General features: G+C 39.8%; 2 protein-coding genes across 7 annotated transcripts in view; one reads left to right on the forward strand and one right to left on the reverse strand.

Moving 5' to 3' along the window:
- LOC131230817 (protein SUPPRESSOR OF QUENCHING 1, chloroplastic) overlaps positions 1-20,132 on the reverse strand; it is a 68,677-nt gene that overhangs the window by 38,979 nt on the left and 9,566 nt on the right. For 4 of the 6 annotated variants that reach the window (XR_009164101.1, XM_058226816.1, XM_058226818.1 and 1 more), the window contains exons 8-13: positions 17,006-17,114; positions 15,483-15,570; positions 15,226-15,304; positions 14,628-14,688; positions 14,122-14,197; positions 7,510-7,620 (exon numbers count right to left, since the gene is read on the reverse strand). Coding sequence is in view for 5 of the 6 variants with exons in the window: in XM_058226816.1 (XP_058082799.1) it covers positions 7,510-7,620; positions 14,122-14,197; positions 14,628-14,688; positions 15,226-15,304; positions 15,483-15,570; positions 17,006-17,114 (524 nt within the window). In the remaining variant the exon portion in view is untranslated. The remainder of the gene's footprint in view (positions 1-7,509; positions 7,621-14,121; positions 14,198-14,627; positions 14,689-15,225; positions 15,305-15,482; positions 15,571-17,005; positions 17,115-20,132) is intronic. The other 2 variants (XM_058226819.1, XM_058226817.1) reach the window with 1 other exon arrangement.
- On the forward strand, positions 18,598-19,498 carry LOC131230820 (uncharacterized). Its single transcript, XM_058226822.1, has 2 exons — positions 18,598-19,003; positions 19,306-19,498. Exons 1-2 carry the CDS (start codon positions 18,643-18,645, stop codon positions 19,338-19,340), a joined length of 396 nt encoding a protein of 131 aa, XP_058082805.1. The 5' UTR covers positions 18,598-18,642; the 3' UTR covers positions 19,341-19,498.

A 20,132-nucleotide genomic window follows, 5' to 3' on the forward strand; every position in this document is an offset into this window, starting at 1 on the left:
CGCCCATTATGAAAGTTTTTATTTTCAATTTTTCTCTCATTTTCCACTTCTTTATTCATTTCAACCATGAGGAAGCTTAGAAACTAAATTTAAACTAGATCTAGGTCTATTTTGGGGATCAAAACACAAAATTTTAGTGGGATTCAATGAGCCAAAGCGAAGTGGACCATTTTGGAAAATATCAGAAGGGTAAACCATCACTTTTTCATTATTCCATCTTCTTTTTCGTATTTATATGTACTGGGCTCTAATCCACCAAATCCTGCTTGATTTGTGTTTAGCTAGGGTCTATTTGGTTAACTTCCAACAGGTCAAGCTGATATTACCAAATAGATAGCATTCTTACCGAGGAATGGCCCATTGCACCCTCAAATACACATCTCCGGAACCAAAAGGGGAGAGAGAGAGAGAGAGAGAGAGAGAGAGAGAGAGAGAGTATTTGGAATCTTCACATTTTTTGAACTTTACCAATATTTTTTGAGATTTTTCCTCAAAAAAAATCAGTCATTACAGGGAAAATCAGCCTATACACCAGTCGATGTCATTACATAATACCTTTGTTGAAGTAAACCGGCTCCTTATCACACCACAACAATAGAAACTCGAGCCACAACAAACCCAGATCAACCCTGGGTATTAGAAATACGGATCTAATACCACTACTAATCTGTATGCTTTGCAGAAGCATGATAAACGAAGATAGAACAATATAATAAAGCAGATAACCGAAAGCAAAAAACCACAAACACAATGATATTTTACGTGGAAAACCCTTGTGGGAAAAAATAACGGCACAAAGTGACAAAGATCTCAACTATAATCAAAACATATACTACTCACCTTCTTCGATTACAGGATTGCCCCATCTCCCCTTGTGATGTGCACCTCTAGGAAACCCTAGATCCCTTGAGAAAATCCCTTCTCAAGCCCTTATAAGTGTAGAAACCCTCTCCCTTAGCAAAATCCTTGCCTCTTAAGTGAAAACACTCATATTATTAAAGCCATAATCTAATTCAGACTTAAATACCCTCATTTGCGCAAATCCACGCAAAACCAATGGTCGCACCACGGTCAACCGACGATCAACTGTGAACTTCACAACGAGTCACTGTCGACCCTAGAATTCCCTAGTCGATCGTGAACATCACAGTGAGTTCCGATAGACACCAGAATTTCCCGTTCAAACCAAAACTCTACACCTGCAAAATGCAGGCATCCTGCACAACAATCTCCACCTTGACTTGCATTCTGCTTTATGGAGTGATCCAGACCGTTGGATCAGAGGGACGTGACGATCGGGCTGTTGGATCACATGATGGGGCCATTGATCGTGGATCGTCCACATTAGTTTTTCTTAGTTTTTATCAGTTTATAGGATTTAGTTTTGTTTATGTTATGTTTGGACGCAATTATGAGTGTTTTTAGTTGATTTTAGTTAGGATATGGTTATTTTTGTCAAAATTCACAAAACAGTGTGTTTATTGTAATTTTTGAACTTTCTTGAAGCTATAAAAGAGGGTGGGCGTGTGACCCTCACCCTCATTGGATTTTGTGATTTTTTTTATTTTTTATTTTTTAAGAAGAGAAAAGCTCTTGCTTTCTTCTTCCATCTTCATGCGATTTGAAGATACTTCCATGTGATTTGGAAGGGAGATTAGTGCGAGGCTAATCTTCATCAACGGAGGTGCGAGGTCTCCATATATCCTCACACCATCTTCTCTCTTCCCCTCCATCAAGGTATTTTCTTCGAATTATTCGATTCTCCCATCCTAAGCCTTTATCATTTCAAAAACCCATCTTTCCTTTACCTATCCACAATCCCAAACCCTAACCGACCTAACCCGTCCATCCCACGCCACCCGTGTTACCGTACGGCCACACATGTGAATCCTACGGGTTGACTGTACAGCCACACCTTGCCCATTTTGACTTTCCATCACCCTTATGTCAAAACCCATTTCTTCCATTCCCAAAACCCTAACCTTAAACCTAAAATCCCTAATTTTCCTACTTTCCCAAATTACCCAAATCCTAATTTTTGCCCTAGGTTGTATTAGGCATTCTACTTTGAAATATACTATATCCTTTGCTAATTGGATGTCCCTACATCCATTAGATCCTAGTTTCGTTTTATTTACTGATCTTGTGTGATGATGTTGGTAACTTAGGCTAGGATCATGCATGATGTTCTTTTGGTTTTCATGGAATTCGTGATGATTATGGCAATGCTTGTGTTTTTTTGTTAATTGTCTTAATTCTGCTACTTGATCTCACATGTTATTTGGTTCATGCATTGGTCATGCATCAAATGGTGCCCAATCTCATTAATGGCTAGTGAGATTAATCATGCCCAAGCAATGCTTGAACTTCTCTGAGGTCACCAACTTTGTTAACATATCCGAAGCATTCTTGTCCGTATGAATCTTCTGAAAATGGATCTCCCCTAAAGTAATGAGCTCTTGTATCTTATGGAACCTCACGTCGATGTGCTTGGTTCTTGCACGATACTCCTGATTCACTCCAACTATTGCAATGTAGCTAAATCGTCTCCTGCTTTAGCTTGAGCTCTTATCAGACCTTTCAACCACAATACCTCCCTTCGATGCCTCTTTCACAATCACATATTCCGCCTCAATTGTAGACAACGCTATCATAGACTAGCGTAGATCTCCAACATACCGGTCTACCTGCTAATGAGAAAACATATCCCATAGTGGACCTTCTGTTATCCAGATCACCTAATCCGAATCCACGTAGCCTACAACTCCACTTGAAGCTCCATGTCCCCCGAACATGATTCCAGATTCGACTGTACCCCTAAGATACCTGAGAATCCACTTAACAACATTCCAATGCTCATTCCCTAAATTCGACATATATTTGCTAACCACACTGATTGCCTATGAGATATCTGGTCTTGTGCAAACCATTGCATACATGAGACTCCCCACTGCATTAACGTACAACACCCATAACATTTCTCAAATCTCTTCCTCTGTACTTAGACACGACCTAACTTACAACTTAAAGTGACCTGCTAGAGGTGTGCTAACTAGTTCAGCACTTTCCATATGGAAACTCTATAGCACCTTTTACACATAACTCTTCTGAGAAAGCCACAGTTTCCCAAACTCTCTGTCTCTGCTGATCTCCATGTCTAGGATCTTCTTCGCATCGCAGTGCCCAAATCCTTCATGTCAAATTCCTTGCTTAACAGAGACTTAAGCAAGTATATCTCCATCTTGTCCTTCGCAGCAATCAACATATCATCTACATAAAGCATAAGTAGAATGTAGGACATGTCTTCAAGTACCCTGTAGTATCGCAACAATCATACTCGCACCTGTTATACCCAATCTCCACCATGTAGGAATCGAACCACTTATACCACTACCTCAGAGAATGCTTAAGCTCATACAGCGATTTCTTCAACCTACACACGTGGCCTTCCTTAACAAGCTCTTCGAATCCTTCAGGCTACCTCACGTAAATGACTTCCTCTAAGTTTTCATGAAGGAATGTTGTCTTTACATCGATTTGCTCTGATTCTAAATTGGATTCCGCTACCATCGCCAATAGTACCCTGATTGAAGTATGTTTCACGACCGGAGAGAAAACTTCATTGTAATCCACTCCTTCCCTCTGTGAGTACCCCTTCGCTACGAGCCTTGCCTTGTACTTTTCACCCTCCTTTTCTGTTAATGCTTCTTTCTCCCTGTAGACCCATTTGCACCCTATAGCCCGCTAACCTTAAGGAAGTTTCACCAACTCCCATGTTTAATTCCTATGAAGAGATTCCATCTCCTCCACCATGGCCGACATCCACTTGTCACCATTCTTTTTATATTTTGCCTCTTGAAAGGTGAAGGGATCTCCACTCCCTGTGAACAATGCAAAAGACACCATGTCCTCAAACCTGTACTGCTCTAACAGTTCTTTTCTCCCTGTTCCTGTCTATACTTTCCTGAGTATCCTGATGATTATCTTAATCAGTTTCTTGCCCTTGCTGAATTTCACCTTCAGTCACCTGCTCAACTGGCTCCACTTGCACCGACAATCTCTCGATCTCACCATGTGTATTTAACTGCCCTGTCGCAGCATCCTTGTTGGTCTTTAGCATTGACGCCTCATCGAAGATAACATCTCTACTAATGACCACCTTCTGTGAAACTAGATCCCAAAGTTTGTAGCCCTTGGCACCTTTTCCATTCCTGACAAAGATGCACTTCCTAGACTTTGGATCCAACTTTGACCTTTGTCCACTCTGCACGTGGACGTATGTTAGACACTTGAAGATTCTCAATCCTAAGTAATCAATGTCCTTACATGTCCAGACTTCCTTTGCAACCTTTGAGTCCAACATTGTAGGTGGTGACTGATAGACTATATGGCATGCCATGTTAACCGCTTCAACCTAGAAGCTCTTAGGTAGCACTGCATGCAACCGCATACTTCTCGCCCTCTCAAACAAAGTTCTATTCATCCTCCCTGCCACCCTGTTCTATTGTGGGGTTCCTAGAGTTGAGAAGTGGCTTGTGATGCCTTGTTCTTTGTAGAATTCCATAAATTCCCCCCCTCTATACTCTATACCATTTTCTGACTTGAGACACTTAACTTGTCTCCCACTTTGCTTCTATGCTTCCACTTTCCATTGCTTGAACTTGTCGAATACCTCACTCTTGCGCTTCATGAAGTAGACCCAAATCTTCCTCGAGTAATTGTCTGTGAAGGTCACGACATATCGTGCCCCTCCCTTAGACGGTACTGTCACTGGACCTCAGACATCGAAATGAATATAGTCGATCAACCTGCTACTAGTGTGTGTAGCAATCTTAAACCTTACCCTACACCACTTGCCTAGGATGCAATGCTTACAAAAATCCACCTTGCATGCCTTGACTCCCTTTAACAATTTCCATTTGTGGAGTTTCATCATGCCCCTCTTGCTCATATGCCTTAACCACATATGCCACATATTTGTATCATCTATGCCGGATTTTGTGTTTGGGGTGGTAGCAGCCTCACCCATAATTGTGCTCCCAACCAACTTGTACAGATTTCCAACCTTATGCCGCTTCATCAACACCATTGCACCTCTGGTGACCTTTAATACACTGCCGGATGCGGTGAATGTGCAACCATTCAAATCTAAAACCCCCAAGGATATTAAGCTTTTCTTCAGATATGAGACATGTCTAACATTACCTAGAGTCTGTACGACTCTGTCAAACATTCCTCACCTTGATAGTCCCTATTCTGATAGCCTTGCATGCTGCATCATTGCCCATCAGAACACTTCCACCATCATAAGACTTGTTGGAATCAAACCAAGTCCTATATGGGCACATATGATATAAACATCCTAAATCTAGTATTCAAGTGTCTGAGAGACAACTCGTACCTGAAGAGACCAAGAAGAGGTCTCCTTTTGAGTTCTCCTCTGCTACGCTCATTGATTCACCTTGTTCCCTTTTCCTTTTCTTTCCAAGTCATCCTTTCATTTCTGGCAATCTCTCTTGAAGTGCCCCTTAATGCCACAAAAGAAGCATCCGTCCTTTGCCTTCAACTCCAATCTGGACTTTTTCTTCTTGTCAGATCGAGATCACTCCACAAATTGCTCACGTCCTTGACCCCCTTTCGCAACTAGCCCTTCTGCCTGAGATTCCTCATCACTCGGCTTCTTCCTCATCTCATTGAAAACAAGAGTTATAATGATTTCTTCAAGCTTCACTGTATTCTTCCCATATATTAAAGTAATGACAAGATGGCCATATGACGAGGGAAGCGATGCTAGAAGTAGCACCGCTTTATCTTCTTCCTTGACCGTCTCTTCGAGCTTTACCAACTCACTACAGACCTTTGTAAATGTATTCATGTGCTCCAGGAGATCAGATCATTCCTTCAATTTCAGCCCGAAAAGTTATTTCTTCACAAACAACTTATTTGTTAGGGACTTCGACATGTACAGGTCTTTTAGCTTTTTCCACATCTCTGGGAGAGAGTCCTCATCCAGGACATTGTACATAACCTCATCCAACAGACATAAACATATGGTGCTCATAACTTTCTCCTTGAGATCGCTCCAATTATCATTTAACATCTTTTCAAGTTTTGTTTCCAACAACACCTTGCTCAACCCTTTTGAAACTTGCCACAAACTAAAATTGTTTTTCCCATCGAATTTCTATATATCGAATTTAGATCCTGACATCTTCGTTAAATCCCGAACGTCCAACCTGACTCTCTGATAACACTTTGTTGGAGTAAATCGGCTCCTTATCACACCACAACGATGTAAACTGGAGCTAAAACAAACATGGATCAATCCTAGGTATTAGAAATTTGGATCTAACACCACTGTTAATCCGTGCGCATTGCAAAAGCACAATAAACAAAGATAGAACAATATAATAAAGCAGATAACCAAACCAAAAGCAAACAACCACAAACACAATGATATTTTACGTGGAAAACCCTTGTGGGAAAAACCACGGCACAAAGTGATAGAGATCTCAACTATAATCAAAACCTTAAGAGTACACCACTCACCTTCTATGATTACAGGATCGCCTAATCTCCCCACATGATGCGCACCTCTAAGATACCCTAGATCCCTTGAGAAAATCCCTTCTTAAGCCCTTACAGGTGTAGAAACCCTCTCCCTTAACAAAATCCTTGCCCCTTAAGAGAAAACACTCATATTATTAAATCCCTAATCTAAACCGGGCTTAAATACCCTTATTTGTGCATATCTGTGCAAAATCGACAGTCACACCACGGTTGACCGTGAACTTCACAGCTAGTCACAGTCAACCCCGAACTCTGCACCTGCAAAATGCAAGGCATCCTACACAACATCCTTGATCTGTGTAGATCACTTAAGTTGCTTCACTTCGATTTGGGTATCATTTAATGAAGTGAGGATGATTGAAAAATGGAAGTTTGTAAAACTTTAGGGAAAGAAAAAGGTAGGGTTGGAAGTCTCTAAAGAAAAGAAGCTTAGTTGGAAATCCAGTTTTGCCAAAAAAGTAAGATTGCCAAGTGTTCTTTAGGAAATACAAGAAGAGGAGTGAAACTCATTTGTGCCTAGGCTTCAGTGAAAATCTTGTGTTCTTCCAAAAAAAAAAAAAGGAGTTCCCTATATAAGTCTAGCTGTTAGCTCTTGTAACTTGACATGGAAGATAAAGGTCAAAAGATTCTAAAACCTTAAGCCCGGAACTTTCTAATCGTGCACTATCCGTTGCATTTCACTGTCAAATATAAAACTATTTTCATTGAGTTGGTTTGATAGTACCATTTTCACTGGATTAGGCTAGCTTTTTAGAGGAAACTGAAAACTGAATTGGGTAAGTGAAAACAGCTCTGTTAGGAGAAACCAGTTACAACAAGGTCCAAAAGCACTTCTTAACATACAAATAACTAACAAGAATAAACAAAAGAAGTAAAATTTACATGGAACATTAGACAAAGAGCTAATGGGGATGCATAAAACCAAGAAGGGGATTTTACCGGCTTATCATTATATTTCTTCTCCAAGAAATCGAGATCTGGCAAAACATGCATACAGTTTATACAGCAATATGTCCAAAAGTCCAGTAGAACCACCTTTCCTTTCAAATCCTGTTAGAGGCCGAAAATAAGCTTAGATCTGAGGCCCATTAGTAATTATCGTCTTCCATCTTAGAGATGCTATTGAAAAAAAATTTCAGGGAAAAAAATAAAATAAAATCTTGTTGAATTTTAATAAAATAATAACAGTATTGAAATAGAGCAATTCATGTTCGAAATACTCAGAAACTTCAAAACCCATGAACAACTCGCTAATCCAGTGAATGGTCAATACAATGCCAGAGGATCATATACTTGATTTAGTATTAGTGGAAAATCTCATATCCCATGCTTCCTTAAATAATTTACAATGGCTTGTCCATATAAAATGAATTCAGATGCAGTCTTGTCTGACAATCAACATCATAGAAACCAAGTATTAATAAAAGAAACACAGAAGGCTACATATCTGAGTTAGGCAGAAATGCCTCAGTGCGGGTCAAAGACCTGATTGATGCAGCGACTCTAGGATTGGTTGTGTGATTGGCTGGGACAAAGCTTAAGTTCAAGAGAAAAACTTTGATACCTTGGCAGAGTGTGATTGATGATACGCTGGCATTTAGAAATTGCACACATGGCATACAAGTAGCCAAATTGAACCATCCAAATTATGGTACCCAGTGTAGATGTATTATGAAACAAAAATTAAGCTCATTTGGTCATCTGGCTATTGGATTGGTGGACATTTATTCAATGGTTAAAAATGAAAAACATCCAACAGTCATATTTCGACAAACGAATGAGAGATTAGGATTGTCCAATCGATTTAATCTTGGGATTTGACTTGGCGACAATGGGCTGCACAATCCAGTCCGTTTTAATTTGATATCATATAACTTCTTCAAGTTCAAAGGGGGCAAACCAAATTTTTAATTGTGAGGCATGAGTCAGTGATTGGTGATAGTGTTGCTCATGAACAACTAAACCTGCATTTGAGCTAGTAAGTTAGTATGGCATCTCTTCTCTGCTTGATAGAAGTAATCACATGTTACTTCATAATCGTATACCTGAAGATTTGCATGGCACTATGAAGAACATGGGACACAAGAATTATACGTAGATTATTAGTGAGAAGCAGTGATTGAAGTATCAATATCACTACAAGTTTCGTTGGCGGGGGATAAGGAATAGTATCATTATCACCAATAATATCACCAATTCTCGGAATATACGAGGAAATATGGGGAAAACGGTGGAATTTTTCAATGAAACTTCAGGAGATGCTGAAATACACATATTTGCATATTTAAGAATCAAATAATAGCGAAAAAAGATGCATATTTGCATGTTTAGGAATCAACTAATAAGTTTTCCTTTATCAGGGACTAAAAGTGTAAATCTTTGACACGAGAAAATATTGGGGAAACATGGGGAAAATGGTGGATCCATCTATCCATGCATGCACATACGTACATACAAACAAACATGCATGATGCATCCATCCATCCATCCATGCATGCATGCGCGCACACACACATATACACATCCATCCAACCATCCATCCATCCATCCATCCATGCATACATATACACATACAAACATGCATTTAATCATACAACCATGCACCCATTAAAAATTTTGAAATGATTTTTTCTTTAATAAATAGATTTTTGGTGATATTGATAGATTGGCAATACATTGGTGATACATTCGCAATATTATCGAAATATCGCTAATACACTGCCGATACAAGCAACGCCTAAAATTTGCATGGTAAAAAATATTGACAATACATTGGCGATATCGATACATTGACAATACAAGAGACACCTGGAATTTACACAATCGAAAATATTGGCGATATATCAATACATTGGCGATACTTAGTGATATGTCATCGACACTTGAAATTTTTGATATACCAGCGTCCAGTGTTATCGCTATCGCTACCAGTGTTATTGGTATCGTCGAGCTGGAGATACAGATAATATCGAGGATATTTTGATAATATCGAGGATACTCCAAACAATGGTGAGAAGATTATGAAGAGCAAGCCTCTATTAGTTAGCCTTCAAAAATCCATTTTCCCAGGGGTTCCACTCACAACCTTGCATCTGCTAAAAAAGATCATTCACCTACATACATTTTTCATATGAATAAGGAAAATCGGGTACAGATGTTAAAAGAGGAGAGTTGTGAATCCGGTAAACCGTTGTCCAAAACAAAATTGGATCAAAATAACATATCCAATCTCATTAAAATAATTAATGCGCTTGTAGAGAAAATTGAATAGAGTTGTTACAACTCAGTTGCATTTGCCTTATGTAATTTTCTTAAAATAAGGATGTATAGACATGTAGTGAGATTATCTGGTTACGTGGACTTCTTTCTGACTTGGGTGTCCATCTGCAAGATCCTACTCCACTCCATGTAGATAATCTGAGTGTCATTCAGATTGCCTCCAATTGCGCTTGTAGAGAAAATTGAATAGAGTTGTTACAACTCAGTTGCATTTGCCTTATGTAATTTTCTTAAAATAAGGATGTATAGACATGCAGCTCGAAGCCCAACCCACAAAAGATCAAGGAGCCCACTCTTTAATGAATTGGAAAACTTTACAAAGAACCCCGTTGATAGAACACTTCTTATTTTCAAAACAACGGTTATTCCTATCTAACTGGATGACCCAAAGAACGGCAAGAAGAGCAAGTTCGCACTTGATTTGGAAACAGGAACACGAAATTGATTATGATGAGACATTCGCTCCTATGGCCAAGATGAAAACTGTTCGCACTCTTCTGGCAGTATCATCAGTTCGCTCTTGGCCACTCACTCAGATGGACGTGAAAAATGCTTTTCTTCATGGAGACCTCCAAGAAACAGTATATTTGAAACCTCCTCCTGGATCTTTAATCCCTGCCAATAAAGTCTGTCGCCTGAAGAAAGCTCTATACGGTCTCAAACAAGCCCCTCGGGCATGGTTCCAACGTTTTCATGATGTTGTTACAGGAGCTGGCTTTACTCAAAGTGGTCATGATCCATCATTATTCTTGCGCACCTCTGAGCATGGAATCGTCATTGTTCTCGTATATGTTGATGACCTACTTCTGACTGGTAGCGATGATACTGGCATCTTGGCTTTAAAGGAAGTTCTGAAGTCATCCTTCAAGATGAAGGACCTGGGTCATCTGACATACTTTCTTGGACTTGAATTTTCGCGTTCTATACGTGGAATCCTGGTCAGCCAACATAAATATACCAAGGATCTTCTCGCCTTGGCCTCCTTAACGGATCAGAAGACAGTTCAGACTCCCTTGGAACTTAACGTTCAATATGGCCGTAACGATGATAAACTCCTTGCAGATCCCACCTTATACCGTCGTTTGGTTGGGAGTCTGGTTTACTTAACAATGACTCGTCCTGATATTTCCTACGCGGTCCAATTTATCAGCCAATTTATTTTTGCTCCTTGAACCCTTTATATGACTACAGTATTGCGCATCTTATGGTATCTACGTGAAACTCTGGATCAATTTCTGTTCTTCTCCTCCACGGCTCCTCTGGACCTTCGTGCTTATTCAGATGCTGACCGGGCCGGTTGTACTCTCCCACGTAAATCTATCACTAACTACTGTGTTTTTCTTAGCACTTCTCTCATCTCTTGGAAATGTAAGAAGCAGACCACTGTTTCCAAATCAAGCACGGAAGCCGAGTATAGAGCAATGTATAGACATGTAGTGAGATTATCTGGTTACGTGGACTTCTTTCTGACTTGGGTGTCCATCTGCAAGATCCTACTCCACTCCATGTAGATAATCTGAGTGTCATTCAGATTGCCTCCAATCCGGTTTTTCATGAACGGACAAAGTATATTGAAGTTGACTGTCACTTCATCCGTGAGAAGTTTCAGTCTCGGATCATATCGCTACCACATGTCGCATCTCATGATCAGCTTGCCAACATTCTCACGAAGTCCCTCACGTCAACACGCCACTCATTTCTATTTTGCAAACTATTACTTGTTGATGACAAGCATTAGTTTGAGGGGAGATGTTAGACAGCCCACATTCCTTGTATAGAAGATTTTGTATTTATCATCTTACCTTGTATAGTCGTTGTAAAACTCTATATATTCAACCCTTTAGGGTTGTCTGAAATACAGAAAAATATTCTCCAAATCCATGTGTTTACATCCATCACTTGTTTTCGAGCTTTCCACCACCCCCTATGTCCCAAGACTGAAGACGCCCATCGATAAAGTAGGGCACGACCCAAGAGACATCGGCCTGCTACAGGATTCCACTCCAAACTTCCGAGAAGGGCCAGTGAAGTAGCAAGTGATCCATCAATTCTACATCAGCAAGGCAAAAGAGATAGGCACCAGGGAGGAAAAGGCCTCTCTTCTGAAGGTTGTCAATAGTGAGGATACGATTTCTGCCAACCAACCAAGCAAAGGCCGCGAATAAGACCACACTAAACCCATACAACTAGGGGAAGCTTGATCCTCAGGGGAGGAAAGGATGCCATAGAAAGATTTCACCGTGAAGGCTCCCGACCTGTCATGGCTCCAAATGATTAAATCCTCTACCCCAGGGTCTACCACGAATCCCTACACACGAGAAAGGAGAGCAAATAACTCCACTATTTCTTCATCCTTCAAATTTCTACAGAATAGGGGTGTCCACCCCTCACCAAAGCCGCTAATCAAAAAACAATCAACCACAAAGATCTCCAGGACTAGACAAAGTCTAGATAAGGTTGGGGTGGAGAATATAAGGGAAAGGACACAACATCAAGGGTCCAACCAAAATCTAACCTTTTTCTCTATTGCCCATAGAAACAGTTAGATTACGGAAGACCAGGATAGCCACCTTATTAATCTCCTTCTAGAGAAAGAAGGCCCTATACAAGGAGGATTTCTTAGTCCTCCACCCTCCCAGATCCACACAATACTTGGCCTTGATTATAGATTTCGACAAACTGACCTCCTTAGAAGTTAGAACCAAAACACCAAATCCACTTACCTAATAATGCAAATTTAACCAGATCAAGATGTTTAATACTTGTTACTCACTCCAAGATTGGCTTACACACCTCATTGCATTTTAAAAGAGGAAATTTCCTAGTCTGAGATCCACCCTGCCAAACAAAATTTCTCCAGAGCCTGTCAATCCTCAAAATAACTGATTTAGGAGATCAGAATAAAAACATGAAATATTAAGGGAGGTTCGAAATAAAAGCCTTGATCAAAGTAATTCTCCCTCCTGGAGAAGGGAGGTTACTTTTCCCCATGGATAATTTTCTCTCCATCCTCTCTAAAACCTTATCCCAAAGTGCAAGGCCAGCTTACCAATGCCTTCTCAGCAATTTCTCAGCCCAAAAATTTCTCGAGAGATTTTCGATTTTTGAGTTTTTTCTCAAGATATTATCAAGAAAATCTTACCAAAAATAAAATATTTTAAAATATTTATTGTAAATTAATAAATAAATTAAAATTTTAAATATACATTTCTATAACAAATTCCTTAAGGTTGTTACTAATTTCCTGATAGTCTCGCGATATTATCACAATATAGATGTGAGATTTTAAAATCTACTGATTTTTTTTTTATAATCTTATGATAATATCATGGAGTGTATTTTCGCAAATATAATTGCATGATTTTCAAAATCTCAGCAATATTTCTCACATTGCTTAAGACTACTAAACTGCCACCAAACTTTAATATTTTCCTATAGCCACTTGATCATAAACATGTCTCAAAAATTTCCATGTCTTAATTGGATAAGCCATCACATAAGTGTTTAGCAATGGCATACTTCATCATAAAACTTCATTTTCCGTCATCTAGTTCTTTCACATTACTCTATCGGCCCATGAGATGACTCCAATGAGCATAACTATATGAGATTCATCAGTCCAGTGACTAACTTACGATCCTATCAACATCTCCTCTATAAAGATTAAAGAGCAAAAGACTATCAATTAATCAAGTAACAAATTCCACCTCACTTAAGGTTGTTTGCAGTTCCCTAAACCACATTTAACGAGGTTACAAACCGCCGAAATCAATCAAATACCAAAAATAAGAACAACAACACTTAGGTTCTTGATAAATCGATGGAAGTGCATCAACTTGAATTCCTCTTCGAAGGACAAAATCTGCACAACTATTAGTGGTCCAGTACCATGCTGAAAAACACAAGATGAGCAGAATGCACTTTCAACCATTGTTTTCAGACTCAGCCACTCATTTAGTCTCGAGTCAAGTTGTGACTCGCCGGGGGGGGGGGGGGGGAAAGAGAGAGAGAGAGAGAGTCCTAAAATCATACTTACAAGTTTCAAACCACCCATCAATTTCCAGATTCTTGGATCTTTTTAGTTTGAAAATCAAACAAACTAAATATGTAAATGAATATAAGTCAGAGAAAGAATTCAATTAATAGATAAAACTCTTAGATCACCAAGCAATCATTACTACAATAAAAATAAATACTAATGAGAAAAAGAAAGAAAAATCATCTGGAATGTACTATAAAAGATCTATGGTATAATAAATATGTAAGAATTACCCTGTGCCATTGAAGTGGAGCTGTATTCAGCCAATCAAGTTTAGATGGAAACTCTGGGACAGTAGGGGTAGTCCCGCTTCAAGAATAAAGAATGGCAATTAGAAGTGAATTAAGTGATGAAAATGTCAGGAAAAAAAAAAGGAAGATAATTTCCAACTCTACCAGAAAATCTACACTAAGGGCCTGTTTAGAGAGAGAGAAAAGAAAAAGAAAAATGTAATGATTAATTGATTATCCAATGGTGATTTCCATGAGCACTATTCAAACAAAGATTCCCATGGATTTCATTTTTGTGAGTTTTCTTTGGATAGCAAGTGCAAATCTTATAAAGCTCTTACAATTGTCCACTCGTATCTTGTGCTCATAATTTGACTATGTTATTTTGGTAGATGTTGCTGTTTGAAATCCAAACATGGTGAAACATCCCATTATGGAAAAAGCAATCCATTTTTTTTATTTTCCTTTCCCCCTATCCAAACAGGCCCTAAAAGCAACTTGTTATCTACCTGGCTTCAACATCAGATATATATTTCACAAATTGTTGGATTCTTGAAGATTGTGATTCTCCTATCACCAGTAAAAAAAAGCAACAAGTTATGAGTATTAATTTCTTGATGTGAGTTCCAATGAATCAAAGAAAAACCAAGATACACCACCACAAAGTGCCATGATTTGCCTCCATCCAGGTTCTAGCTTGGCATATTTCACTATCACAGTGTTTTCGTACTGACTTGTTTGCATTTTGCAACTCTCAAAGCCATCGTGTTCAAGATTCTATATCTGTGTCTGAGACCAGCACACGTGCCATTGTCTAGGTTACAATTTTTTTTAATGTATCCCAAAGAAAAAGAAATGAGTTGCTTGCACTTTATCATTTACCAAAGGTGCTACTAAATGAATGAAAGGTGGACTCTATTCAAGTATTCAACCTTTGAAGAGGAAAGATCTCATCACCATGAGATTCATTAGTATCTTCTTCCTATAAGAACATATCTTGGAATTTTGCAAGAGGATGCGCTGGGAGAGCACAACTGGCATTGAAACTATCAAAAACCCCACCTCCTTTTGAAAGAAAAGAACTTTCATAAATACAGGATATCTTACCTTTCTTCTGATCAAGGTTTGGCTGGTTGACCCCAAGTAACATATTTAGGACACCCTTTGGAGATGCATATTGCATTGCCTACACAGTCGTAATGGATTCCAGTTTATCCAATACAGGAACTGAAAACTTAAAATTGAAGTGCTCCACAAAAATAAATACAAACTTCATGTGATCCATCAAACAATTATGCCAGATGTAGTTGAAATATGCCAAATGTACGCCTTCTAGTTTGTGCTTTCTGTTTGGAGAGTTTTACCTTCCAATTGGTGGCAGTAAAAATGAAACAAGACACAGCAATGCCCAAACTCCCATATCTCAAAATATCTCGGCGAGAACCCTGCAACCTGTCAGTAAATTATTCTGCAATCCAAGGCTAGATTTATTTACTCAAATAAATTCCTTAAAATACTGCTCAATTACCAATGCAAACAGGAAACAATATAACCACAAAGCAATGAATATAGAGCATTATTGGAAGAAACTAGGTGCAAGATGGAGCTCAAATGAAAAAAAAGGTCACCCATGAGTCAGGTTTCACAGAGGACTCTAACAAAATCTTCAGGAAATAAGCATATGACTAAAACGTCCTTAAGATTAATTTACTAGAAACTTATTTAACTCTAAAATGATAAGGTTTGTGAGAGGGGCCTTAGATGCCATGCCAAGTGGTGGAAGTGTTAGTGGGAGCAGCAAAAATACATAGACGATTAGCTATTTTATGTGAGTGGGAGCAGCCAAATTACATAGAGAAATTAGCTATTTTATGTCCAGAATTTTCTAGGAATTGTAAGATTGAGTGGCGCCCTGTGTTGGAAATTTGTGTACTATAACTGCGGCTCTTTCTCAACCCATACTCATACGAAGTCCAAAGGAGCTGCTGATGGTTTGCCCCAGTCATACTGTTTATGTGCTAGATGTAAGGAACATGGATTTAATACTCCAATTATAAGCTACTTGTCATGGCCCAAGTGGTTCCCTGAGCATAGGTTGTGTGGCACTCGCACTCACAGTCCTGTTCTGGGTGAGTCACCCTACTCCCCAGTGCAAACACTGAGCATTGTGCACCAAACACTATCAAGATGCAAGAGAGATGCAAGTGAGAATGAAAGAATGCTTCCAAAGAATGGTTATAAATGATGACAACTCCTCATATAGACCCAAGAACCTTCTAGTTACTTTACATGGATGGGTAGAATGGTACTATGGTGGTCATCCAATAGTCAAGAACACTCTAGAAACCTTCTAGATAATTCTACATTACTCTCGCTGCAAGAAGAGAGTGGAGAACTATAGAATATTCTAGAGATCTCTACAAAACTCTACACTATTCTTGTGCTTGAATTCTCTACACAACTTTACACACTATGTACAAGCCTCTACCATACAAGATGAGCATAACTTGGCCAAGTCCCAGATTTAGTTCCTGCAACTGTCCGGTTGGTGAAATACTGCTTCCTCCATACTCAAAAAATTCTCGATGAAAGAACACATCATACACAGACCTTATAACCCAGGTTTACGGCATGGTGACAGTATATGACCCAAGTTATCCTAAAGTTTGGAGTCAAGATCATGAGTGGGATAAGCGTAGGGGATCTATGACTCTAAAGCATTTACATCCACTATATTGATTTTTCTAGAAAAGGCTTTTTTAAAAGGATGATGCAATATTATTAAAAAGCCAAAGCCGAAAAGAAAAACACAACCAGAGCAAAAAAAAGGAAAAGTAGGAACTACAAAATAATTTCATCAATGTTTCCCTCACAGAACTCATCTTACCTTCCAGACTGCATGTCCTGGTTTGCCTGACCATCTGTTGTCTCATTGAGCAGCTCTACAGAACTCCGTGTTGAAGAATGACCATCTTGGGAACCCTGCATCTTCTCATCTGCAACAGTACCTCTTCTTTAGATCACATCATGCCAGAAAATAAGTACTCTTCATTCCATTATTTGAACAAAAATGTTGGAGGAATGCAAGAATTGACACTTTTTCTTTAAAATGATAATCCGAGCTTAAGCATGTTAGACAGACTCACATACCTTGTATAGCTAGTATACCTTGTATAGTTCGTTTCCATAGGTAGAGGATTCTTCTTTTATTATTTTCCTTGTATAGATGACTGTAATCTCTATATATTCAACCCCTTTAGGTTGTCTCAAATACAGAAAAGCTTTCAACTCCTCCCGGTTTACATGGTATCAAAGCTTCATTGATCCAAAACCGGCACCACCTATCAGATCCGACCATCCCTGCGTTCGGTCATCATCCCTGGTGCATCCGGCCACCTTCCCTGCTCGTCCAACCGCTCCTACGTCATCCGGCCACCCCTGCTGCGTCGTCCGACCATCACTGCATCTTCCAACCACCCTACAGCGTCGCCCCTACTCGTCCGACTACTCCTCTGCTCGTCCAGCGCTCCTGCGTCGTCCGGCCACCCCTATTGCACGCCCCTCTGCGTCTCCGGCCACCCCTCTGTTCCAGATCTAGCTTTTCCAAATCTAGAGCCCCTATTGTTGTTGCTCCATATCTAGATTTTCTAGATGCAGATCCAGATCCAACGCCCCTGTTCCTGTTGCTCCAGATCTAGATTTTTCAGATCCAGATCCAGCGCCCCTGTTCTTGTTGCTCCACATCTCGATTTTCCAGATCCAGAGCCCCTGTTGCTATTGTTATTCCGCCAGATCCAAAAACTACAATCCCTTAGGTATCTCCTGCTGTACGGTATATGTAAAACCTTCTTCTGCTGCAACTCTTTGTGTGCTTTACATTACTTCAGATCGATGGACAAGAACTCATCACGTACAGAGGCCCCACGTTGTAGTTTTGAGGGTACCAGCTATTCTCAATGGGCCATCCATTTCAGATGTTCCTTAAGGGTCGTGGTTTGTGGGGACTAATTGATGGATTTGTTACTATCCCCACTTCCACAGATGCCGACAAATTACCTAATTGGGAAATGAACAATGGACCTGGATTCTCGATTCGGTCGATTGGTCCATTGTTGTTAGCCTCACACCTCATCGCACTGCTAAGCCAATGTAGGAGCATCTCCAGACAATTTATCAACAGAGTAATGCGGCCTGGTTATTCCACCTGGAACAGGATCTCGTTAACCTTACTCAGGGTGACGACAATGTTCAATCATTTTACTCCAAAATTGTCACCATTTGGACAGAGATGGCTATGATGGATCCAACATTTCTTCATGACTTTAAGATATTCCAAATTATGCGCGAGAGTATGCAAGTTCGACATTTTCTTATGAAGCTGCGTCCGGAATTTGAGCATTGTCGGGCTGCTCTCTTAAACCGTAAGCCTACTCCTTCATTGAATTCGGTTATTAATGATTTATTAGCGAGGAACAACGACTGAAAGCTCTCTCTCTTCCTTCCTCAACTCTGGGATCATCTGATATGGTGCTTGTTGTGTCCACCACTACACCAACACATGGTTCCACTTTTTTGACTTGTTGCGACTGCAACAAGGTGGGTCATGTTGTCGCTCAATGCAAAGAATGGTGCACTTATTGTCGACGGATTGGTCATGGTATTCGAGACTGCCGAACACGTGCCTATGCATCTTCTTTCGGCCGTGGACGTGGTGGTCATGGTCGTGGCCGTGGTCGTGCTCTTTCTGCTACTACTGCCACTATTTCTTCCGAGCCGTCTATTAGTGATTCTGCATCTACTGTTTCTGCTGAAGGTCTTTCATCACCTTTAACTCCTGCGATGCTCCAGCAAATCGTTCAGGCCCTTTTTGCGGCCGGTATGTCAGGTATATCCCCATCTTCTACATGGTTCTTCGATTCAGGTGCTTCCAATTATATGACTAGTGCTGTATCCCATCTTCGTGACATTCGTCCCTACACCAGAAATCAGGCTATTTCTACTACGGATGGCATTAGACTACCTATTCAGTCCGTTGGATCATTGACTTTCTTTCCTTCTACTCATCGCCAGTTCACCCTTCGTGATGTGTTTCATGTCCCTAACCTTTCCTCCAATTTAATTTCAGTTGGTCAACTCACATCCAATAACTACTTAGTCATATTTCTTCCCAACTATTGTTTTGTGCAGGATCTGGCAACGGGGAAGGTACTTGGGATGGGTAGGCGGTATGGTCGTCTGTACGTGCTGGACTTTGAACCATCTGTCACTCCGGCTCGTTGTTTCTTTTCTCCATCTTCATCATATATTTGTTCGGCAAATAAATTGTGGAAACTGTAGCACTTTCGCCTGGATCATCCACATTCCGATCGGTTAATTCAGTTATTTTTTTCTAACATGTTAGGGAACGTTTCTCTTAATAAAAAAGATTTGGATTATTCTCGTTCATCTTGTTGTCTTTCAAAAAGTAAGTGTATTCTTTTTCCTCTAAGTACTATAAAATCATCTTCTATGTTGGAACTAGTGCATACAGATGTTTAGGGTCCTTCACCAATTATGTCTCTCTCTGGGTTACAATACTATGTTATATTTATTAATGATTTCACACGTTACACCTGGATTTACTTTCTGCACTCCAAGTCACAAGTTTTTGAAAAATTCAAGATATTTCACTCTATGGTGAAGACTCAATTTCGGGTTCCCGTTCAAAATCTCCGCTCTAACTCTGGGGGGAATATCTCTCAACAGATTTTCGTGCATTTCTTCAGGGTCATGGGATTATTCATCAGACCACTTGTTCTGATACTCCATAACAGAATGGGGTGGCCGAACATAAAAATCGTCATATTGTTGAAACTACCAACACCCTGATGACAGCTATGAGTGTTCCTCGTTCTTTCTGGGCGGAAGCAATGTTCTACACAGTAAATCTCCCTACTTTGTTCTCACCGGCTTAGCTCCTGCATATTCCACATTCCGTGTTTTTGGTTGTATCTGTTATGTTTACCTGGCTTCAC

The sequence above is a fragment of the Magnolia sinica genome, chromosome 17, assembly GCF_029962835.1.
Source record: "Magnolia sinica isolate HGM2019 chromosome 17, MsV1, whole genome shotgun sequence".
NCBI lineage: Eukaryota > Viridiplantae > Streptophyta > Magnoliopsida > Magnoliales > Magnoliaceae > Magnolia > Magnolia sinica.